Here is a 26,067-nt window from a genome sequence, read left to right on the forward strand (position 1 = left end):
TGAAGGCTGATCCATAGTATAAGCAATATAAATAGTATTTGACCCAAATACTGAGGAAGCATTGCTTTTATGCTTTTAAAATATTGATCAAAAATATGCTCATATTTCATTTTAACACATACAAGTATCTATATTTGTTAAATCACAGTTTTTGCAATTTGTTATTAATAAAGTCAGGAAAATGACTAAAATATAGCAGAATGCTACTCTTTTATTCAGACACATTCTGGCGTGGGGAAAACAAACCTCTGTTTCCCAATGAAACCGATTTCAAATGAAATCAATGAATTCATTATGCATTTTCCTGAAAATTAAGCACACATTATTTTGTGACAATTTACCCCCAAGTAATTGTTACTGCAATGCAAAAAAATAAATATAAAGTTAAATTTAAATGACATAAAAAATTTTGGTCACAAATGCATAAGAGACTTCATTAAAACATAAAAAAATTGTGAACTTTTGACAATTTCAACACATTATATTCATATGATTTATTTCTATATATCTGCTGCATTGCGCAGTATATGACGAGTGCATCTGCATTCAGACATTTACTGTGAGACAGTATTTACAGTTTAGTGTTTCCCTCACACTGTCACTTCAACCTGTTATTAAACACATTTGAGATTTTATTTGATCTATTATATACAGATGGCATCTGTTTACACCTCTACTGTACTCATGAGGAAAACAATCCTCACTGATTCCACAGGCATCTCACATTCACATGATCCGAAAGTTTAAAACCTACTGAGTTTTCTTGCGGTCTACTTGTTATGTGAACAACAATGACCTGCTCATTCATTTTCAGTTGATTCTCATTTACAGTAAGGAGTCATGCTGTAACTAAAGATGTGTTTGTTTCATACATGATGTTTTCTGAAGCAGGACTGAATGGCTCCATCAATGGAAAGGCGAAATCAAGCTCCGCCTCTTCCACACCCTCTCCAGTCCTCAACCCTCCAGATCAGACCAAGAGCCTGAAAACCAGCCCCAAACCAGCACTAAACCAGCTAGAGGAGAAGACTAGACACAAAACAAAAGATGAGGTAAAGACTCACTGAACGTGACATTTCGTCATTATTTACTCACTCTCATGTCGTTATAATAATCCACATGTTGTAATCTTTTCTTGTGCAACTCAAATGTGAGTCAGTTAATTAGTAGACTTGTGTATTGTAAATAAAGGGGTTTAATGTTTTCCATATACAGTACAGACCAAAAGTTTGGAAACATTACTATTTTTAATGTTTTTGAAAGAAGTTTCTTCTGCTCATCAAGCCTGCATTTATTTGATCAAAAATACAGAAAAAACAGTAATATTGTGAAATATTATTTCAACTTAAAATAATAGTTTTCTATTTGAATATACTTTAAAAAAATAATTTATTCCTGTGATGCAAAGCTGAATTTTCAGCATCATGACTCCAGCCTTCAGTGTCACATGTAACATCAGTCTATCACATGATCATTTAGAAATCATTCTAATATTCTGATTTATTATGAGTGTTGGAAACAGTTCTGCTGTCTCATATATTTGATGAATAAAAGGGTCAAAAGAACTGCATTTATTCATAATAAAAAAAAATTCTAATAATATATATTTTAATAATATATTTTCTTTACTGTCACTTTTTATCAATTTAACACATCCTTGCTGAATAAAAGTATTGATTTTATTTAAAAAAAAAAAAAAGAAAAAAAAAAAAAATTACTGACCAGTAGTGTATATTATTACAAAATATTTGTATTTTAAAAACATAGATTCTTTTTTTTTTTTTTTGTACTTTTTATTAATCAAAGTATCCTAAAAAAGTATCACATGTTCTGTAAAAATATTAAGCAGCAGAACTGTTTCCAACTTTGATAATGAATCATCATATTAGAATGATTTCTAAAGGATCATGTGATAATGATCCTAAAAATTCAGCTTTGCATCACAGAAATAAATGATAATTTAAAGTATAATACATTTAAAAACAACTATTTTAAATTGTAATAATATATCACAATATTACATTTATTTCTGTATTTTTGATCAAATAAATGCAGGCTTGATGAGCAGAAGAAACTTCTTTCAAAAACATTAAAAATAGTAATGTTTCCAAACTTTTGGTCTGTACTGTATATGCAGCATTCATGTCAGTGTGCGTTATAAATGCTGCTGTTGACACTTTGTGTCAGAGAACATCATCCACCTTTTTTTGTGACTATTTTTGGTCTGTCTTGTCAGCTGGATGGGTGTCAGAAAGGGCTTGTTTGTGTTGCTGTCGAATGACATTGCTCTTCCTGACAGAAGCCGCATAGCAAAGTGGCAGACGTCTCCATCAACAGCGACAGCCAATCAGCATCCAGCTCTGACAGCTCGAGCGATGCTCTTAGCAGCTCTGACTCAGACGACCTTGAGGATGTTGACGACGATGATGATGATGATGATGATGATGATCAGAGTGATGATAGTGTGGACTCAGAAAAGTGCAGAAAAGATCAGAAAGGTATCCGTGAGGTATGTGTCAAATTGGTTTTAGTTTAAGTCTTAGACAGAAATTTGAAATGAAATGAAAAAAGTTTAAAAATTACTAAAACTGATTTACAGACACAAACATTGCAAAAATTATAATAGTGTGGACAGTATTGAGTTACACTATGTATGATTTAAAATCTAGTTACCAAAAGTGCAGATTGTTTAATTTTATTTCTGTATTTAGTTGTTTTTCTGTAAAACGACTTATCGAATGTTTATACCGTTTTAATGTTTTATATAATAGAAAATATGGTAATATGCTATTCTAAGTGTAGTCTTTGATTTGTATGGATATTATTTCAAATGTTATTCTGAAATGTATTATTAATATTATTATTACTACTGCTTAAATATAAAAACAAACAATAATAATAATCTTAAAAATAATTATAATGAAAAGATTACAAATATTAATAGTACTAAATAATCCACATTTAAAGTAATGCAACATTTAAAACTATGTTGAACAAAGCTGTTACATCATTTTATGTTAGTATAATTAGTTATTCTGTTTTCCCAGGAGGATGTGCACACAAACAGGAAGAAGAGCCGTCACACACACGTCCAGGGTTTGCTTTTGTCCCAGCAGCCATTGCACATCCAGTCCTTCAGGACAACAGAGGAGTCCAGAAATCAGGCCAGTGTCATCCAGGCCACAGGTCAAGCATCCAGTGCAAAACCGCTTGCACTGGTCACGCAGCGACGCAGGGACAGAGACACACCGTCCCCGAGAGACCGGCCCGTCTCCCACTCGTCCTCTCCAAAACCACCTTCCCTTGTCCCGTCACCCAAGCCACTGTCTCTGTCTCCCTCTCACACACCGGCCTCCTCCAAACCCACTCCTCTGCAGTCAGAGCGTCTGAAGACGTGCAAGAATCCCCTCGATGAGACCCTGCTCACCATTAACAACTTCAGCAAACTCAAACAGGTGACATTCTCTGAAACACAACGAGATGAAAAGCATGCATGCATGTGATATTTGCTGATCAGTGTTGGGAAAAACTTTTTTTCTGAAACTAAACTTATTTTATTTTATTTTTTTTATTCAGAAGTCTCTTCTGTTCACAAAGGCAGCATTTATTTGACCCAAAATTAAATTACAACAACATTACATTGAAGAATGTTTGTTACCGAACACTTTATGGTAGCCATGGACTTAAATAATATATAGTATATGACCCTAACAACATTAAATTGCCAACATTACAAATTTTGAAATATTATTACAATTTAGAATAAGTGGTCATTTTAAAATGCAATTTATTCCTGTGATGCACAGCTGTATTTTCAGCATCATTCCTCCAGTCTTCAGTGTCACATGATCTTCAGAAATCAGAATAATACACTGATTTACTGCTCAAGAAACATTTCTGATTATTAACAGTGTTGAAAACAATTCATATTTTTAAGGAGACCATGACACTTTTTTTTGAGGATTTACAGAATTAAAATCATGTTATCGTATTATTGAAATAAATTATAACTTTTATTCAGCAAGGACACATTAAATTGCTTAAAAGGGACAGGAAAGACATTTGTAAGATTTCAAATGCTGTTCTTTCGGACTCTGAAAAAATGTATCGGTGTTTGCACAAAAAATATTAAACAGAAGAATCTCTGTTTTCAACATAGATACCAATAAGGACCATAATGAATAATTGAGCACTGATAATAACAATAATAAAGCAGCAAATCAGTATATCAGAATGATTTCTGAAGATCATGTGACACTGAAGACTGGAGTAATGATGCTGAAAATACAGCTGCGCATCACAGAAATAAATTACACTTTACAGTATACTGAAATAGAAAAACACCTATTTTGAATTGTAACTTATTTCACATTATTACGGTTTTGCTGTATTTTTTTTTATCCGATAAATGCAGCTTTGGTGTGCACCTCGTTCAAAAACAAAAAAAATCTTGCCAATGCCACATTTGTGCATAATTCAGTTCTCAGATTGACAGTTTTCATAATAAACAATCTTCTGCATTATAATAAAAACAATAAATTCTAAATTCAGTTGTAGTTGCATGTTTCAATATTTGTGCAAATGAAGAGGCAGCATTCATTTCAAGGAGTCAATGAATCATTGTATATTAAATCACTGAATAAGTAATAGCAGTATCTCTGTCCCGTCAGTCATCTCTACCTCAGGCCTTTCCTCCAGCGTTGAGAGGTGCACAGGAATCACAGAGCAGCCCCAAACTTCCCTTCAACAGTCCGTTTCTCCCCTCACTTCCTGCTGAGAACCAGTATCCCGGCGCGGTGCAGGACGCTCCTCTGGCCCTCATCACCAAACCTCGCACCCAGAGCACACGCACCCCTGATAAACCCCCGGCCTTCAACACTCCCATCAACCTCACCACCACGGGCCGCTCCTCTACCTCGCTGAAGAGCGAGAGACCACCATTGGTGGAGCACCTCAGGGGGCCGGAGTCTGAACTCCCTCACAGTAAAGACTCTGATGATTCGTTAATGGAGAACGAGGATGAACATGACGCTTCAAATGACAGTCTCTCAGGTCAGCATGATGGAATCATTCAGATCAAGTATTATGGTTTAACATATGCACAAAATTTTTTTTATGCTCGCTTGAGGTGGTTTTTGACATGTGAAAAAGGGTTATTGCGAATAATGGGAGATGGAAATGAATTTTGCAAATAAATTCCTCCAAGCGCATGAAAAAAGTCATGTGACTTTGCTCTATTGGACGGTAAATCCTGACTAACCAGTGGACCGATCTCTTTCCACAGTATCTGAAGTGTTATGGTCATTTGGAAATGCCTGAGCAAAGTTTGTGATCAAAGTATTTCTGTATAATTTCCTCTCAGCACTGTTAAAGACTGCGCACCCAAACAGCAGCATCCACCTCGCGCATAAGTTAAAATCGCAACTTTGGATGGAAACCCGGCTATTGATACACTTATAGTTTAAATTTTGATTTGTAATGATTTGATTTTTTCCATCATTATTATTATTATTTAAATGTCGATAGTTTTTATTAATTAAATTATTAATTAGTTTTATTATATTTACAGTCGTGGCCAAAAGTTTTGAGAATTACATAAATATTAGTTTTCAAAAGGTTTGCTGCTAAACTGCTTTTAGATCTTTGTTTCAGTTGTTTCTGTGATGTACTGAAATATAATTACAAGCACTTCATACGTTTCAAAGGCTTTTATCGACATTTACATGACATTTATGCAAAGAGTCAGTATTTGCAGTGTTGGCCCTTCTTTTTCAGGACGTCTGCACTTCGACTGGGCATGCTCTCAATCAACTTCTGGGCCAAATCCTGACTGATAGCAACCCATTCTTTCATAATCACTTCTTGGAGTTTGTCAGAATTAGTGGGTTTTTGTTTGTCCACCTGCCTCTTGAGGATTGACCACAAGTTCTCAATGGGATTAAGATCTGGGGAGTTTCCAGGCCATGGACCCAAAATTTCAACATTCTGGTCCCCGAGCCACTTAGTTAACACTTTTGCCTTATGGCACGGTGCTCCATCGTGCTGGAAAATGCATTGTTCTTCACCAAACTGTTGTTGGATTGTTGGAAGAAGTTGCTGTTGGAGGGTGTTTTGGTACCATTCTTTATTCATGGCTGTGTTTTTGGGCAGAATTGTGAGTGAGCTCACTCCCTTGGATGAGAAGCAACCCCACACATGAATGGTGTCAGGATGCTTTACTGTTGGCATGACACAGGACAGTGACAGTCTTCTCCGGACAAGCCTTTTTCCAGATGCCCCAAACAATCAGAAAGGGGCTCCATCGGAGAATATGACTTTGCCCCAGTCCTCAGCAGTCCATTCACTATACTTTCTGCAGAAGATCAATCTGTCCCTGATGTTTTTTTGGAGAGAAGTGGCTTCTTTGCTGCCCTTCTTGACACCAGGCCATCTTCCAAAAGTCTTGGCCTCACTGTGCGCTCACACCTGCCTGCTGCCATTCCTGAGCAAGCTCTGCACTGGTGACACTCCGATCCCGCAGCTGAATCCTCTTTAGGAGACCATCCTGGCGCTTGCTGGACTTTCTTGGACGCCCTGAAGCCTTCTTTACAAGAATTGAACCTCTTTCCTTGAAGTTCTTGATGACCCTATAAATTGTTGATTTAGGTGCAATCTTAGCAGCCACAATATCCTTGCCTGTGAAGCCATTTTTATGCAACGCAATGATGGCTGCACGCGTTTCTTTGCAGGTCACCATGGTTAACAATGGAAGAACAATGATTTCAAGCATCACCCTCCTTTTAACATGTCAAGTCTGCCATTCTAACCCAATCAGCCTGACATAATGATCTCCAGCCTTGTGCTCGTCAACATTCTCACCTGAGTTAACAAGACGATTACTGAAATGATCTCAGCAGGTCCTTTAATGACAGCAATGAAATGCAGTGGAAAGGTTTTTTTGGGATTAAGTTAATTTTCATGGCAAAGAAGGACTATGCAATTCATCTGATCACTCTTCATAACATTCTGGAATATATGCAAATTGCTATTATAAAAACTTAAGCAGCAACTTTTCCAATTTCCAATATTTATGTAATTCTCAAAACTTTTGGCCACGACTGTAGATGTAGTTATTTTACTACAAATTAAACTTAACAAAAAAATGAGAAATATTGCCTTGGGAACTAGCTCAAATAAATTAAATTGTGTAATTTTATATTTTATTTGAATTAAGATGATGTTTGTTTTATTTCGACTAACACTTTTTGTTGTTTCTGTTTTTAGTTTCAGTTAACTATAATAACCCTGGATCCTGAGTTTGATTCCCAATGAAATTGTATGCCACAATTGTCTTCAAATAAAAGCATCTTTCCAGTGCATACATGTCTATGTAAAGTAGACACATTTATCTCTCTATTTATTTTTGGTTTTGTGCAGTTGCCTTTGATCCTGAACCTTGCAGGTTGACACAAACATATATACCGTATATGTTCACGCATTTTGCAGCACATCAGGGTACCAAAACATTGCATGCATGTTTATGATCCTAAATGATTAAAAAGTAATATGCAGCATAATATGTGTATTTTTCACGTTCATACATGACCAAACACCATATCGTTTTGTCTTTTGCAGACTCTGACAGCAATTTAGACACTGATTCTGATTCTGATGATGATGATGGTAAAGATGAAGAGATGGACACAGATTCAGAAATGGACAGAACTCCACTCAAACTCACCAAATCCTCAGTGTCTGTACATGACTCCTCCCACAGCACTAGCCCCTCCCCTCTCAATCTACAGGTTCATAAAACACCTGCCACACCCACACCAGCCATTGTGACCAGCTCTGGAAATTCAGCCAATCACAGCCCAGCTCTGTCGTCTTGCAGTGTGGTCACATCCACAGGTATTTCAACAGTTGTTATGCATGTGTTTATCATATTTAAATTTAATAATATGGTATCATGTATATTGGCTTTATTTATATGATTTATATATCGGCATTATCGGTCAACCACTACATTTCTACTAAAACAGCTAGTGTATGTTTCTTGTGTTTACATATTTGCATGTCTGCTATGTTTCTAGGGAAAAGGAGAAGAGTAACAGATGAATGTGCACTGCGGAAACCTCTAGAATATGGGTGAGTCTTGACCTTCCAGCCATTTCATGTTACCCTTATTGTCTTTTTTGTGATACCAAACATTTGTATGCATATTAATATCCTTTTAGGCCCAGAACATACAAGGTTTCTTCTAATTATGCAACTGTGTCTTTCATTAACAAAAACGAATCTGGTTTAATGACACAGACAATTAAAGGACACTCTATCGCCCCCTTAAGTACAGAGGTGTTACTACATCATTAATGCAAGAACATATATGAAGTACATACAACAGGACTGAATAAAAGTGAAGTAGTGCTATTTTAACTTTTACTTTTTGCCCGGTATGCTAAAGTTAGTAATTAAAAACACAAAGCATCCATCTGTGCGAGCAATATATTTATAAATATAATCAGACTTATTTTTTAATTACTTTTAGCATATCAGTATTTTTCTGACATAAAAACAATGAGTTTCTGAAATGGATTTACAACTTTAGTTTAGTAACATAGCACATTTAAAAACAACAGAAGGTAATATAAAACACAATAATATAAATATTAAAATTAAAAATATAAATATAAAAAAATGCATATTTATTTTCTTTAATTTTACATATTATTATCATTACATGATATTTAAATATTAAACATTAATTTCATATTTAAATTGCTACATTTGTGCTTAAAGACACTAAAAATTAAAAATTAAAATACACTTAATATTCAGTAGTTTATTCATGAGAACAAACTTGAACTGAACTGAGCTGAATAGTTTTCTATAGAGCCGTTTTTTTTTTTTTTTTAGTTAAATTAAGTTTCATAATTTGATGAACTTTTCACTATTATTTATCTAAGCAGAATAAACACTGAACTGAATGTGACTTGATTTGACTAAATGCAACTAATAATTCACCCTCATTTTTTTAAACCGTGTTGAAAACCGTGATGAACAGCAGCTAAATGTCATTGGAACAAAAAAAAGAAAGGTTGGACAAACTTGGCCAGTTTTAATTGGAAATCAGCTTATAAATGGTTTACTTGCAGTTGTCTCATTTCTACATGAGTTTACTTTGAGTCTTGAGCATGAAATGAAATAACTCTTTCTGTTCCCAGATGGCAGAGGGAGACGCGCATCAGGAACATGTCTGGGCGTTTGCGTGGAGAGGTGGCGTATTACGCTCCATGTGGCAGAAAGCTCAGACAGTATCCTGACGTCATCAAGGCAAGAGATGATGACTTGAAAACTTGAGTTGCTATTTAATGACTGCTGCTGCTGCTGCTCTGTTGATCTTACACTCTCACTCCTCACAGTATCTGACCAGAAACGGGATAAGCAACATTACACGTGATCATTTTAGCTTCAGTGCTAAAATAAAGGTTGGTGACTTCTATGAAGCCAGAGATGGACCGCAGGTGATTCCTTCAGTTGTGCTGTGCTCTTATTCATGTCTGTAAGGTCAAACAGGCCCTGTGTAGGCTGAACAAATGAGATTTAATTTGCTGTGGGGGAAGTTACATTGTAGTGTACATCTGGTGTTAGTGTATTGTGGTTTTTGTTTTAAAATCTCAAATATTAATATGCAATATTAATATTCAAAAATATTAATTATCAATATTCATAGTTTATAATATTGATTATAAATATGTAATATTAATATTTAATAATATAAATTATTAAATATATAAATATTAAATGGTTATTTAATATTACTGATGATAATTTTATATATTATTGTCATTATTATTATTATTATTTATTTTTTGTTGTTGCTACTAATGATAATAAAATAATGCAAAATCTTCTAAAAAATGATATTTATAATAAATATATTGTTTACTAAAATTAATGATTAATTTACTAAAAATGTTGTTGTGTAGTGTTAGTGTGTTTTGATTAAATAAAATATTAAATTATTTAATAAAAACCCTTTGATGCCACAACAACAAATCATTTTAGATATTATTATTATTATTATTATTATTTAAGCAACAACAACAAAACATTTATATTATTATAAACTACTAATAATATTACTATTTCTAGTAATAATATTACAACTTATATATATATCATATATATGTGTGTGTGTGTGTGTGCATGTGTGTAATCAAATTATTATTACTATTTGACTTTTTTTGAAAAAGAATAATTAATTCTCTAAACACTGTTGTTGTCTTCAGGGGTTACAGTGGTGCTTACTGAAGGAAGAGGAAGTCGTAGCAATGAAAGGTCGTCGGGGTCGTCTGAAGAATCTTGACCCCGCTCGCTCTCGCAGGAAAAGCAGAGCACCAGACGAGAGTGAAGCTGATGCTGGCAGCAGCTCTGAGGCCAAACTACTGCGCAGACTGGAGGCCCAGGGTAACACAACAAGACATCGGTTTTAGCAGCGATGTGACACTAAAACATCACGTATTGGAATGAAGACTTTAGAGTGTTTTAAAACATTTAGTTCACCCAAAATGACACATTCGGGGTTTATTTTGTTGTTGTTTTTTTGAAGAATCTTCACATTAGATGTTTTAACTTCTTCTCTATACAAGGTTTCTGTAGGTCTTAAAAAGTATTTATTTGCTCTTCCACATATTAAGAGTCTTAAATTAATAGTCATGGTGTTAAATATTGCATGCTATTGCTATTGCAAAACTGTAATAAAAGATAACTCAGTAATTGGAAAAACGTAATTTAATATGTTTTTTAGTATTTTTTTTGTTTTGTTTTACAATAAAATTTTTAAACATCCTTAAATTTAAATGAATGCAAAATTGAGACATCTTTTTTTTTTGGCAAATTAAACACAATGTAGAATTTGAATTTATGCTTAAACCAAGAGTAAATATGTCAATGGGGAAATTAACTTGTTTTCCCTTGTTTTCTCTTTTTTTGTGAGTCCATTGGCAGATATTTGTCTGTTTTTATCATAAATTCACTTATTTTTGATAGCTTTCTCTTGCGTTTATCTTGATCTAAGAATTGCTAGACATTTGCACTGCAAAACACAACAGAAATACTGAGGAAGAGCAGCAGTTTTGAGCAGTGCGTTAAGAAGCTACAGTAAAAGTTATTTCTCGTTAAGCTATTTTTTGGTAAAAAAAAAAAAAAAAAAAAAAAAGTAGGTGTATTGTCAAACTTTGAAGTGCTGCCAATGCAGCTCATTGTTTTCTCCTCAGACATTTACATTTAGAGAACATATTGATGTATTGTTGATATAGCCTTCTATTTGTTCCTTAGTATATGAAGCCATGATCCGGACTCACAAAAACAGCCTCCTTTTTACATTTTATCATACATTTATAAAAAGTAGGGGGGAAAAATATTTTTTTTCTTCCCTATTGGTGCTAAATGTATAAGAAAATGTAAAAAGACTTATCATGTTTCATATACTAAGTAATTTAAATAGACTGACGCATCAAAACAAAAGAGCCGAAAGAGACAGAAGAGCGCAATGCAAACAGCTTTGTGGAACTGCAGTTTGTTCCCAAAATGTTCTTTAATCGGTTTTAAAAAGGTCTTAAATTTACCTTTATAAAACTTGCAGAAGCTCTGTCAATAGTTGGACTAGCTGTACATTAACTGAGCTCTAAAGCTGTGGTGTATCTGTCAGAAATTGCGCGGCAGGCGGCTCAGATGAAGCTGATGCGTAAGCTGGAGAAGCAGGCGCTGGCACGAGCGGCTAAAGAGGCCAGGAGACAGCAGGGTGAGCTGGAGTTTGGTTTTGTTTTTGATGTCTAATACGCTTGATGAACCCTTCACCTTTTCCTATGAACTTTCAGCAATCATGGCGGCTGAAGAGCGGCGGAAACACAAAGAACAAATGAAGATTCTAAAGCAGCAGGTGTTTTCTTGACCTGTAGTTTGTTTGTGTTTCTGTGCATGCATTGCTGCCTGTACCATTATGGGTTTTTAGTAAGATGCTTGTTGCTTCACGTTTCATCAGTGAAAACCCAGATCGCAGCTCATTCTCCCTCATTCCTGCTTTCTTTCACAGGAGAAGTTCAAGAGAATCCAGCAGGTGCGTTTGGAGAAGGAACTCCGTGCTCGGCAGATTTTGGAGGTACTTGTATGTCAAATTTAAAAGCTTATACACTGTACAGTGAAAATAATATAAATAGAATACAAGTGTACAATTCTCAGCTATAGATTAATTAAAAATTAATGGAAATTCTACAAGCTTTGACATCAGTTTTGATACCTGTGCTGTTAGTTTGAAGTGTGGGAAGTTTTGGAGGTACTTATAAATGAATAAATACATATACATACATACACACACACACACACACACACACACACACACACACACACACACACACACACACACACACACATATATATTACTTTTTTAAACTATAAATGTGACTATGGACCACCAAACCAGTCATAAGGGTGATTTATACATAATCTGAAAGCTGAATAAATAAGCTTTCCATTGATGTATGGTTCAACATTATCAACATTAAAGTTGTTCAAATTAAGTTCTTAGCAATGCATATTACTGCTAAAAAATGAAGCTTTGATGTATTTGCAGTAGGAAAATTACAAAATATCTTCATGCGACATGATCTTTACTTGATATCCTAATGATATGACGATAATTTTGCTCCATACAATGTATTTTACAAATATACCCCAGAGACTTAAGACTGCTTTTGTGCTCCAGGGTCACATATACAGTACAATTAAATACTTTAAAATAATACAATAATAAATGATCTACATGCAAAACTAAGTTTAATTTGAAATATATATGTTTGAAACGTTTCAGAAAGTAGTGGAAAAGCTGCCAGCTTAAGTTTAGGAAATGTTTAGCATAAATCAGTTTGAAAATAGTACATGTTAGTTTCGAGGGCTTTACTTTTATTTTAAAGTATGGGAAGTAGCAGTTATTAAACAAGAAGCATGTCTGGCTCCAAAGGCATCCATGTTACTCCTGAAATTGAGCAAATATTCCTCGTTAAGTGTCCTTATTAATCTTTAACATGTAAGGAGAAGCCATTAGCATTATGACCATATCTCAAATTGACACTGTTAGTTATCAACACTAACTGCTTTTTTAAAATCTTTTATTAGTCATTTTTAATCTGCTTCTTTATCATGTCTGTTCGGTTTGAATGACGTTTCCTCTACTTGGGGGGAAAAAATCCCCCTTTTATAAATAATAAATATGGAACGTCCATCAAATATTATTAAAAATAGTCTGAAAAGTATTGAGAGATAAGTTTATCACATCTTTAATTCATACCGTACTAAGCATTCAAATATTTACTGGTCAAATCAGATGTTTTATGCTATGTTGTAATAATAATCTATTCATTTATCTGTCAAATATGTTTATGCCAACAGGCTAAAAGAAAAAAGAAAGAAGAGGCTGCAAATGCCAAAATACTAGAAGCTGAAAAACGAATAAAGGTTTGTTTTCTTTTTTGTAGCGTTTGAATCTGAATTATTCTGAATTATTTATTATGAGCAGTTTCTGATTCAGGTTTCACCGTCTCTCCTTGCTATATATTACACTGGAAACTGGACTAGTGTACATTTTTATAACCATTTGAGTGTGTTTCTGTGAGAGATTGAGTGGGACCTGAGACAGCAGTGGTTCTCCATTTCTCCATTTCTCATTTCACATTAACACTCATGTGCCCCTCGACTGTACGCCTGTCAATCAAAACCCAGGCTTTCCAATATACCTCGGAAATAAATGGAGAAAATCCTATCTGTTTATGACATCCCTAAATCTGCATCTCTTTCTGTCTCCCATCTCGGTAATGGAACGGAGGAAATATTTGCAGGTTTTAATTTATTTTTATCTCCGTCTGAAGGAGAAGGAGCTGCGCAGACAGCAGGCCATCATCCTGAAGCACCAGGTATGAGCAGACGTCTTCCAAAAACTGAATAATGCCTCAGGTCTCTGCTGCTTTTATGTGATTACTTTAAAGAAATAGTTTAGCCAAGAATGAATTCTGTCATTATTGTTGTAAGAATGATCTTTTTTTTGGCTCAGCTATTGCTCTAAATGTATTGTGGGTAATCGTTCCACTGGGGAGTTGCTCAATGAGGTTGAATGCATTGATTTATATTCTCATTTTTGTTCTTGCCTTGGCCAACTCTCACTGGCAGGAGTTGGAGAGACATAGACTAGATATGGTATGGGTATGTTTACTTTTCTACATCTAACACATTGTGAAGTGCTTGTGATTCGGGTGCTTTGCTCCGTGTTGCATGTGCAACTGACTGCCTTTACTGCGCTTGCATTTCTCCTGCATGAAACCCTGCTTTCGTCTGCCTGCTGAAGGAGACAGAAATGGGCTCTTTTCTGAAACATAGTGAGCTGCCTATGTGGGAAGCATTTTAGACATCGTAGAGAAAGTGCATGATATTTCCATCTGTGTCGGTGGAAACTTGATCGTCCACGCAGCTTCATATCATCAAGCCTACAACGCAATATCATAAACATTCATTCTGATTCTTGCTCGTTTTTCATTTGCGCGGCGTCTAGTGTTTGTGATCTTTGAGAACATCCAGCCCCTGAAGTGCACGTTGTTTTTGATTTAAAACGGGCCATAAAATAATTTCTCTCAGCAGCTGAAACAGTTTTCCAATTGGATCGTTATGTTTGAAAGTCTGTAGTTTCTTGCATCGTGTTTAAAGATTGTTATACTGAAGAAGTTCAGAGATTTCTGTGGACTCGTTCATGTCTCCCTTGTCTCCTTCTGTCTGTCCTGCACTAAAGACCTGTAGAAACCTAATGGTTAATATGTAACACCTGGAATAACTCGTGCTTCATAAAGACGTTTAGGAAGTAGAAGACTGAGTTAACAGATCTGTTGTAGTTCTGCAGACTCTCAGCTCTTAACCTGCTGAAGCTTCACTAAATCTTCATGCTTCTGCAATTCAGCGTACAGTGCATGCGTTGTGGTTTTGTTTTTGTTCTTTTATTCAATCAAAAATGTTTAGTTTCTGATTTTCTTTATTTCATTCTTTGTTCTGTTTCATAATTTTGTTTCTCTTTTTTTTTGATGTTTTACAAATTTTTGCTTTAGTTTATTCTTTGGATTTTTTTTTTCTGAAGTGTTTTTTCATGCTTTGCTTGTTTTTTTGTTTTTCCTATTTGTTCTCTTTTAAGTGTTTTCATTTTTCTTTCATAAATTTAATTTACTTTTTTGCATTTGCTTTCTCTTTTCTGTTTTATCTTTGTGTTCTCTTGAAATTGTTACATTTTTAATTATTTTGTTTTTGTTCACTTTCATCATTTTATTCTTGCTTTCATACTGTTTTTTTTTTGTGATTCATTGTTTGTTCATTTGCTCTCTTTTGTGTCTTTCATTCTTTCCTGTGTAGGTTTGTTTCTTTCATGCTCTCTGTTCTTTCTCTGATGTCTGATGTTTGTTGTAGGAGCGGGAGAGACGTCGACAGTATGGGATGTTGATGAAGGCGATAGAGGCCAGGAAGAAAGCTGAGGTGTGTTATACAGCTCCTTTTCATCATTTCATGTCCTCTTATTCTCTGTCTCCTTTAATGTCTCTGTTCTCTTCAGATCCTTCATCCATTCAGTCATATAGACTATGAATGAGTAGATCAGTCTTTTGGCTCAAAAGGTTTGTCAAATCTTTTTAAATGTTTCTGCAGGAAAAAGAGCGACTGAAACGGGAGAAACGAGATGAGAAAAGACTGAACAAGGAGCGCAGACTGGAGCTCAGACGGCTGGAGCTGGAGATGGCCAAAGAGCTGAACAAACCCAATGAAGACATGTGTCTTTCAGACCACAAGGTGAATCACAGCAGCCACTGAATCCTTCTTACACAATACTAAATAAAATCATTACGTGCATCATTTCTGCACAATTAGTGGCATCAAACAAAATTGCTACATTTTGACTTGGGGGTTTCCTGTATACTACCAGTTAAAAAAAATTAATAATTCCATTTCTTCTTCTTCTTATTTTTTTATTTACTGCATTTGTTTGTTCAAACTTTCAGTAAAAACAGTAAAATTGTGAAATATTAGATCTTAAAATAACTGCCTTATATGTGAATATAGGTTAAAATCTATTGTCACATAATCCTTCAGAAATCATTCTAATGTACTGATTTACTGCTCAAGAAACATTTTCTGATTGTTATCAATGTTGAAAACAGTTGTGCTGCTTTATATTTTGGTGGAAAAGAGAGAGAGAGAGCGTGAGAGAAAAAGCGCGCGAGAGAGCGAACGAGCGAGAGAGAGAGAGAGAGCGAGCGCGCGGGCAAGAGAGAGCGTGAGAGAAAGAGCGCGAGAGAGAGAGACAGAGAGAGAGAGAGAGCGAGAGAGACATAGCGAGCGAGCGCGCACGAGCGAGAGAGCGCGAGAGAGAGACAGTGAGAGAGCGAGAGAGACAGAGCGAGCGCGAGAGAGAGAGACAGACAGAGAGAGAGCGAGAGAGACCGAGAGAGCGTGAGAGAAAGAGCGCGAGCGAGAGAGCGAGCCCCGGCCGCACGCTCAACGTCTTCAAACAACACGAGCGCTGTCTTGCTCTCTCTCCCTCGCGCATATTAATCAATTGACGGTGGTGTCGATGTTTAAATCATTTAAAATGAGAATGTAAGTGAGCTCACCCCATTTTTGTTTGTAAGAAAAAATTAGATTAGATTTCATATCGCAATATATATCGCAGAAAAATAAAATATCGCAATGTAATTTTTTCCCAATATCGTGCAGCCCTAGTAGCAACCATCCTGAACACCAAAGCAAGCACAGACACAATATTGAAAATCATTCACTAGTAATGTGCTGATCTTGAATGAATTGAGTGTGTAAGTGTGTTTCTCTCTCCATGTGCAGTCTCTGCCAGCGCTGTCACGGATAGCAGGTCTGCTGCTGCCGGGAGGATGTTTCTCAGACTGTCTTATGATCATGCAGTTCCTGCGCTGCTATGGAAAGGTCCTGGGGTTTGATCTCAGCGCTGACGTGCCGTCGCTCGGCGTGCTGCAGGCAGGGCTTCTGAACGTGGGCGACAGCATGGGCTCCGTCCAGGACCTGCTGGTGCGCATGCTGTCTGCTGCTGTCTGTGACCCAGGACTCCCTGCAGGACACAGGGTGAGACCCTGATCAATTGATCATTCACTTCAGTGGTGTGTGAAGTCTGGTTGCTTTCAACTGATTTCCTGCTGAACTCTCACCAACTGAACTGCAGTGAGCAAACTTAGAGAGCTGCACGGTTCTAGATTCTAAACTGAGAAGCACAATTATTATTATTTATTAATTTTTTGTCTCAAGTAGATATCACAATTCTCCCACGACTTTAAAAAAAACAAAATAATGTGTGGTAAATATTAATTGCTGCAGTTTATTTAAAAGTGTTTAATTAATTTGAACAAGTTATTAAACATTTTAATATATGTGATACCCGGGACCACAAAACCAGTCATAAGGGTCAGTTTTTCGAAATTGAGACTTATACAACACCTGAAAGCTGAATAAATAATATTTCCATTGATGTATGGTTTATTAAGATATGACAATATTTGGCTGAGATACAACTATTTGAAAATCTGGAATCTGAGGGAGCGAAAAAAGGTAAAATTGAGAAAATCATCTTTAAAGTTGTTCAAATAAAGTTCTTAGCAGATTTTTTTTTTCTTTTACAATACAGTACAAAACATCAGTGGTTATTTTTATATTTACTTGTATTTTATTTTTACAAAAAAGAGATTGCCTGAAAAGCAAAACAGTAATTGATTGTCAATAAACATGATTTGATCTCATATTTTTTCATTTGATTTACTTTTCTCATTTGAATGTCCTATAATCATCACAGATGTGTGTAAAAATCTGTCTGATCCTTATTCGTGCACGGTTTCTGCTGCTCTTCTTCAAGCTGAATATCTCTAATAAAGAGAAAGGAATTCAGTCCAGCCCCTCAGCAGATTCTCTGCACTAATCTTACATGCATTCACAGTCTTTATAAAAAGCCTCTTCTCCGCCTTAAACTCCTAAATGAAACGATTTAATCGTGCCTTCAGATTATCATGAATATTCAGTTCCCTTTGAGCGTAACTCGCTGCCTTTGTCACACTGAATTCCTCATTGCATTGCTCTGTTCTTTTGTTTGGATGTATTGAACACTACAGGCAAAGACGGCTCTGGGAGACCATGTGACTAACGTCGGTCTGAACCGGGACAATGTGTCCGAGGTGCTGCAGATCTATATGGAAGCTCACTGTGGACAGACTGAACTGGCACCGCTGGCCGAGAGTTTGAAGACCAAAGCTTTCCAGGCCCACACGCCGTCTCAGAAAGCCTCCGTACTGGCCTTCCTGGTCAATGAGCTGTCCTGCAGCAAGAGTGTGGTCAGGTGCGCTCATCTCACTTCATTAGCTCTGCATGTGTCCGGTGGAAGTGGAAAACTGATGCTGCACTAAAGAATGACTGGACCAGGAAAAATGCCCATATACATTGTGCAATGGCAGAAATATATATATATACTTTAAGGGCACTTTGCATGCATTTTTTACCTTTAATTTAGTGTGTAATATAGCTATTTGTGCATGTATTTGATCTGCAAAGTTAAAAAGTCAACTTTTTTTATAGTCCTGTCATTATTTCTTTGACTTTGATACATCATGCTACACAGCATAATGCCCGCCCACCCACTGGCTGAAGAATATGAAAAACATACATAAAAACATAGTTTTTACTAGTTTAAATCATATAAAAATAGTTTAACTTTAAATCATATGGATGTTTTCTAAATTAAAACAAGAAAAAATGTTTTCTAGATTATACATATTAAAGTGCATATGTTATGCTCATTTGCAAGTGTAAATTAGCATAATAAGGGCATTGTAATATCTTATAGGATTTTTCAGTTTTCACCTAAGCAAACAGTGATGGTTACAATATAATAACCATTTTTTTCCTTAACCAGTATTTTCCAGTAAAACAGTACACACACACACACACATACACACACACACACATACACACATATATGCATACATAGATTGTTTAACTAAAAAATGCTAAGGGAAAAAGTGGTTATTATATTGTAACCACCACTGTCTGCTTAGTATTTTTCCAGTAAAATAAAATATAGTGTGAGATGATGTATAGAAAAATATATAGAAAAATTACAATTAATGGAAGATTTTAGTCATGCCAACCAAGGTGCTTAGAAATTTGAGTGTGTTTCATGCACAAGATTAACATTTTCTTTGTCGTCTTTGCACAGTGAGATTGACAAAAACATTGACAATATGACTAACCTGCGACGAGACAAATGGGTGATCGAGGGGAACCTACGGAAGTAAGACACTCATCACAGTTACACACATGCAGTATTCACTTATTGATCTTAAACGTATAATGCAAAACACTAATCACATTTCTCATAGTAGACGATAGTCTTCCCGTTGTCCATGATACACAGTTTACTTTTTTGAATATGACAAATATTAAGAGACACTATTGCAATTTCATTCACCTTGTATTTCAGTACTCAACAATATTTTGATCTAGTTCTGATCTATAGATCTAGTTATAATTCAATTATGATGCTCTGTTCAGCTAGATTGTCATGCATCTTTTTTTGGGCTGCTGTTATTTTTCAGATTGAGAAGCATCTATGCTAAGAGGACGGGAAAGCGAGAGAGCAGCGTTGGAGGAGAGGAGGGTCAGTCCATCAGTACGCCTGCGAACAGCCGTAAACGCAAGCGCAAAGGAGGAGAGAGTGATGAAGATGATGAGGAAGATGATGACAGCGATGAACAGGGAGAGGAGGATGAGGATGAAGATGATTTTGGTGGGAAGAAAGGGAAAAAAGCAGAAGCATGTGAAGATGAGGTAGAATGCTTTTTTTTTTTTTTTTTTTTTTTTTAATATAGAAATGAAGAGGAAAGCCAAAATATGAAATGCCATGGATGATTGTTTACGGAGTAATCCACTATTTTGTAAAGGGGGCTAAAATTACAATTGAAACCTGAGATTTGGATCCAAATTTCAGGGTGGGATAATGAACCGTATAAAGATGCCACTCCACAGTTTTGTTATTATATTATACATGTTATTTTTACACCGAGATTGGTAGATCTGCTAGTAAAATCTGTTGACTTTAGCGACACTCGTTGCAATACCAATGGTGACAGTCCAAAAATTGGAAAAAGCACTTTTCCCCCCAACGTTAGCATGCCTTTAACTCAAAAAGTATTAAAGATACCGTAATATCCTTGTAGATTTAAATTTCTTGACTAAAGTTTCTTTCAATATCATCATTTTTATGGCTGTACATGGTTAATTCCCCGAGAGATGGAGATTTTGATGCGGCTTTGTGTACAGATTGTTGAATTTTAGCCCATTTTCAATGGCTGAAATTCCAGATGTGGTCACTTTGCATGTAGAGTAATAATCTATTATTTTTCTTGGTCTTTTTTTTTTTTTGCACTGAGAAGGAGGTTATGAGCTCTTAAAGTTGTTTACATTGTTTTTACGGAACCAAAACTCATTTCTCGTAAGAAGATTGAACTCATGGTGATGTTTTAGCAGCATGTCAGCTGTTCTTGGTCTTGTTTTGCAGGATGAAGGTGATCAAATCACAAGCATTGAGGAGCTGGAGAGACAGATCGAGAAGCTCAGCAAGGTAAATGAACATCAGATTTGGGATCTTACAACATGTTTTTGTTAAGTATCATATTTAGTACATCAGGCTTTTGTGGCTCATATAGAATGAAACACTGAGAATATGTGAGGAAAAAAAACAGCTCAGTTTTACTGAGGCCCAAACTGAGCAAAAATAGCAATTCGGTGCAGATCCTGATATTTATATTTATATGGCCAAAAAGCAAGATTAAATTCTGATGCTTGTAACGTAAATCGATGAGATCTTTCTAACAGTATAGCAGAATGCTTACATAAAATGATATCAATATCATTTAGATGCCTTAGAAATTTGCTTTATAGAGTTAAAAGGTCTGTGTATGAATAAATCTTAGGGACTGTATGTTATTACATCAGCCAAAAATGCATAACCAACCAAATAAAGAGAGACAGAACAGAAACCTTCTTGTATGTCGTCTGTAGAGGACATCAGGAATCAGTTATTAAGAAAATGAAGGCAAGACACCACAGGCAAAATCTCATTCAATTCATTAAAAACAAACGTCCTCTATAGAGGACAAAAATGAAGAGCTGGCTCCCAGGAGGATAACAGGCCTATACTTGCTTTAACTAAATGTATTCTGCTGAATGTGTGGAGATATGACAGATTCATTACTTGTCCACTTGCATATTTCCAAATAGTTTTAATAAAGCAAGATGAAGTAGATGGCATCTGTCGTATTGATTGTCTTCCAGCAACAGACTCAGATCCGTCGGAAGCTGTTCGAAGCCTCTCATTCCCTGCGCTCCGTGATGTTCGGTCAGGACCGTTATAAACGACGCTACTGGGTTCTGCCGCAGTGTGGCGGGATCTTTGTGGAGGGACTGGAGAGTGGAGAGGGTGAGAGAATGAGACTGAATAAGATCATTATGTGAAGACAAAGGCATCTTCTGAAGGAAGGATCGGTCAAGATTACAGGACATGACCGAAACTGGGTCGAATGTTTAAAACAGAAAAAGATAATAAAGTAATAGTTGAGGAAAATTGAATTCTTTTATGATTTACTCACTTTAAATCTAGTCGAATTGCCAGTAAAACTATATAAGACTTTTTTTAACATTAAGACATTGTGCCTTGCATGGAAGCCTGTATCCTCTACTGTAAAAAAAAAAAAAATGTTTACTGTAACTTTAACAATTTTGAATTTTTTTCCCACAATTGCAAGTTTGCATCTCGCAATTCTACTTTTTTTTGTCTTTGACTTATATTTCTCAGAATTACGAGTTTATATCTTATTTCAATTCTGACTTTAGAACTGGCAACTGCGAGTTACAGACATAAACTTTCATTAGCAAAGGGAAATATTAAATACAAAAATTAATTTGAAATGGTAAAAAAGTTGCTGAAAATTCAGCTTTGCATCACAGAAATAAATTACATTTTAAAGTATATTCAAATAAGAAAACATTATTTTAAATTGCAATATTATTACACAATATTACTGTTTTTTTACTGTATTTTCGATCAAATAAATGCAGCCTTGGTGTGCAGAAGAGACTTCTTATAAAAAAAAGTTTTATTCCTAACTTTTGACTTGTAGTTAATATATACACATATATAATATATAAATAATATACAGTAAATATTATGGTGTATAAGAAAGGTATGTGACCCTGGAGCACAAAAGCAGTCTTAAGTCTCTGGGGTATATTTGTAGCAATAGCCAAAAAATATTGTTCGGGTCAAAATGATCAATATTTCTTTAATGTCAAAATCATTAGGATATTAAGTAAGGATAATTTTCCATGAAAATATTTAGTACATTTCCTACCGTAAACATATCAAAAATAATTTTTTGATTAATAATATGCATTGCTTAGAATTCCTTTGGACAACTTTAAAGGTGATTTTCTCAATATTTAGATTTTTTTGCTCCCTCAGATTCCAGATTTTCAAATAGTTGTATCTCGGCCAAATATTGTCTAATCATTACAAACCATACATCAATGGAAAGCTTATTTATTCAGCTTTCAGGTAATGTATAATCTTAATTTTGTTCACATATAAGGGCCACATATAAGCAATATTAATGAATATATATAAAATATTTTTAATTATTTCCTCCTTTTAATTTTCAGGGAATATGACCATGCCTACTTTATTTTTTTTTTATAAACATGGCCTGTTATTTTATTGAAACAAAGCATTGTATAAATGGGCTGATGATTATGATGATGATAACTTGTGTTCCTTCAGGTCCTGAGGAATTGCAGAGAGAGCGTGAGAGGATGAAAAAAGCTCACCTCGTCCAGGTCAAAAAGGAGCCAGCAGAGGAACCTGAAGAAAAATACGGCACCGCTGGGATGAAACCCGAACCTCCGCAGGATGTAGATTCTCTCAACCTCTTCCTGCAGAAACCGGATTCGTTCTCCAAGCTCAGCAAGCTGTTGGAAGTAGCTAAGATGTCTTCTGAGGTCTCTTGTCAACAATACAGCAGCCCAAGACCACAGACTACATTACCCAGAACACCTAACCGTGATGTTAAACCTGATCTCAGTGATTCGTGTCTCCTCACTAATGCCCAACAGCAGATCCGTAACGAGCAGCTGTATAAGGTTCTGACCGAGAGAAACGCTCACTGGTTCAGTCTGCTGCCTCGCTCTCCATGTGACGTCTCGTCTCTGACTGAAGGTCCACATTCAGCATCATCTTCCTCACCACAGACCACAGCGGCCTCTGCTGGCTCCTACAGCGCTGCGCGGATCAATAACTTTCCATTAGCAGCACTGCAGGTATGATCGTGTAGATCGTGTAAAAAATGTTTAATTTTTAGCAAGTGTTTTATTTCAAAATTATTTACATATCATTATATATATGGGTACACCTATATAGGGCTTTATTATTATAATAAAGTTTTTATTATTGTTATCTTGTTTTAACTATAAAGATATAATTATGTTATATAAAAATATTCATAAATGCTGTGTGTATGTTTGTGTATACAGTATGTGTGTGTGTGTGTGTGTGTGTTTGTGTGTGTGTATTTATACAGTACAGACCAAAAGTTTGGACACACCTTCTCATTCAAAGAGTTTTCTTTATTTTCATGACTATGAAAATTGTAGATTCACACTGAAGGCATCAAAACTCTGAATTAACACATGTGGAATTATATACATAACAAAAAAGTGTGAAATGCCTTCAGTGTGAATCTACAATTTTCATAGTCATGAAAATAAAGAAAACTCTTTGAATGAGAAGGTGTGTCCAAACTTTTGGTCTGTACTGTGTATATATATATAACTGAACCACGCTCTTGCAGTGATCGTGCAGGTCTCTAGTCGGAAGATGCCTGTTATAATGTTATGATCAATGCTCTGGACTCTGAGCATAACTTGTTTTTTTTTTAACAAACTTTAAAATATTTTGTATAAAAATGTTAATGTCCTGGCAGTGACAAATAGCTTGTTTTATTTAATTTAATTACATTAATGGTATATGTTAAGATTTACAAGAAATATTTTAACTGCTACTATGTAAAAGCAATACTGCTGTAAAAAGCACCTTATTTGTTTAAAGTGTTTGCAAACCAAATGTTATTGCACTTTTGTTCATATAGCAGTATTTTTAAATGATAAAAGTGCACAATACACTACTTTTGAATGCATTATTAGTTTTGTGCATAACAATGCGATTAATTGCGATTAATCGCAGACAATCGTGATTAATCGTGATTAAAAAAAAAATTAATAATCATTGACCAGCACTAATATAAATGTAACAATTTATAAATATATTGTAAATTGCAATTTGTTCTATATTTTATTTCAAATATATATATTTTTTTATAAAAAAAAGGGCTGCACTAAAAAGTACATGCATTATAATACACTGATAATTATTGTTGTTGTTTTAGCTCTTGATTATGAAAATGTATATTGTGTAATGAATTATATAAATATATTACTGTTGTAAACTACTCTTGTTCTGTAAAATGTTATCTAAATATTATATAAAATAATATATAATACTATATAATATATGTATATTATAATTTCATATAATATGAAATATAATTTCTCAAAAATGTTGGGAATTATGCAAACATGTAAATAATGTAAACCTAGCACACATTGTATTGCCAAAATCCATGTACTTAATTAAATTGCAGCCTTTGATTTGATAATGTTTTGCCATTTTAGTTTTATTTAGATTAATCGTGCACCCACAATTATTTTATTTTAATTTGACATTTGGTTTAATTATAAGCACCAACTTATGCACCCCGTTTGGGAACCTTCTGTATTTTTCTCATTCTGTATTTGTGCTCTCTGACTACGGACTGCACCTCTGTGTTTGCAGTTGAAGTCCAGTCTGCCCATTCTAGATTTGCCCTTCTGTGCTTGGTCCAGTGGAAATTTGAGTCCAAACGTGCCGTTCTCTGGTGTTTCCATGGCTCAGATTATCAGAGGCATTCCCCCATCCTCAGAGGGCAGTGGACACCTGAACGTCTTTACGAGCGATTCTCCAGAGTCTCCAGCAGAGAAACACATCTCCACACCCTCACCGCTCATCGAGGTGCCCAGGAACCAGGATTACCCTTCACCTAAACCGATTCCTGAAGGTAAGGCTGAGACAACATCATGAGAGAGCAAAGAGTTTGTCTTTAGTATTATTCTTATTTTTATTTTAGCACAGCCGGCTGATTCATCATCTCGTCATGAGATGTTTAAAGACCCATTTTTGTGTGGCATTTTCAATTTTAGGAAAAATATATGCAGGTGAATATTGTAAATGTAACTATTATATCTGTCTTCTGCTCACCAAGGCTGCATTTATTTGACCAAATGCATAGTAAAAACATTGATATTGTGAAATATTATTACAATTTAAAATAACTGTTTTCTGTTACAATATACTTTAAAATGTAATTCATTACAGTGATCAAATCTGTATTTTATAGCATCATTACTCCAGTCTTCAGTGTCACATGATTAGAATTATTATTTTTATTATTATTATTATTAGAAAACCGTTTTTGCTGCTTAAGATTTTTGTTTTAATCTTGACACGTTTTTATTTTTTTAGGATTCCTTAATAAATATAAAGTTCAAAAGAACAGTATTTATTTGTAGTATAAATCCTCTGTAACATTATAAATGTCTTTATGTGAATTTGTGAATTGAATGCATCCTTAATCATAAATTTTTCATTTCTCACTCAAAACATTTAAATGGTAGTATATTATACATTTAAATATACAGTAATAATAATTTAATGTATGAGTTAATATTTTAATTTTATAAAACTTATAAAATTAAATGTAAAATGTAAAATAAAATCTAAAATGTGTGTGAAAATAAACAAAAAGGTGTTACTAGATGTTACTGTACTTCATTTATTACATTAAATATTTT

General features: G+C 34.9%; 1 protein-coding gene across 1 annotated transcript in view; it reads left to right on the plus strand.

Moving 5' to 3' along the window:
* The window catches only part of LOC132094826 (bromodomain adjacent to zinc finger domain protein 2B), an 88,469-nt gene that overhangs the window by 53,648 nt on the left and 8,754 nt on the right, over positions 1-26,067 (plus strand). The window contains exons 6-30 of the mRNA XM_059499451.1: positions 889-1,052; positions 2,300-2,509; positions 3,048-3,455; positions 4,671-5,052; positions 7,615-7,890; positions 8,073-8,127; positions 9,204-9,312; positions 9,402-9,503; positions 10,272-10,449; positions 11,693-11,785; positions 11,862-11,923; positions 12,077-12,142; positions 13,429-13,494; positions 13,905-13,949; positions 14,203-14,229; positions 15,478-15,543; positions 15,712-15,852; positions 16,900-17,154; positions 18,189-18,412; positions 19,289-19,363; positions 19,668-19,899; positions 20,630-20,692; positions 21,406-21,550; positions 22,907-23,442; positions 25,013-25,274. Coding sequence (XP_059355434.1) covers positions 889-1,052; positions 2,300-2,509; positions 3,048-3,455; positions 4,671-5,052; positions 7,615-7,890; positions 8,073-8,127; positions 9,204-9,312; positions 9,402-9,503; positions 10,272-10,449; positions 11,693-11,785; positions 11,862-11,923; positions 12,077-12,142; positions 13,429-13,494; positions 13,905-13,949; positions 14,203-14,229; positions 15,478-15,543; positions 15,712-15,852; positions 16,900-17,154; positions 18,189-18,412; positions 19,289-19,363; positions 19,668-19,899; positions 20,630-20,692; positions 21,406-21,550; positions 22,907-23,442; positions 25,013-25,274 — 4,242 coding nt within the window. The remainder of the gene's footprint in view (positions 1-888; positions 1,053-2,299; positions 2,510-3,047; positions 3,456-4,670; positions 5,053-7,614; positions 7,891-8,072; positions 8,128-9,203; positions 9,313-9,401; positions 9,504-10,271; positions 10,450-11,692; positions 11,786-11,861; positions 11,924-12,076; positions 12,143-13,428; positions 13,495-13,904; positions 13,950-14,202; positions 14,230-15,477; positions 15,544-15,711; positions 15,853-16,899; positions 17,155-18,188; positions 18,413-19,288; positions 19,364-19,667; positions 19,900-20,629; positions 20,693-21,405; positions 21,551-22,906; positions 23,443-25,012; positions 25,275-26,067) is intronic.

The sequence above is a fragment of the Carassius carassius genome, chromosome 19, assembly GCF_963082965.1.
Source record: "Carassius carassius chromosome 19, fCarCar2.1, whole genome shotgun sequence".
NCBI lineage: Eukaryota > Metazoa > Chordata > Actinopteri > Cypriniformes > Cyprinidae > Carassius > Carassius carassius.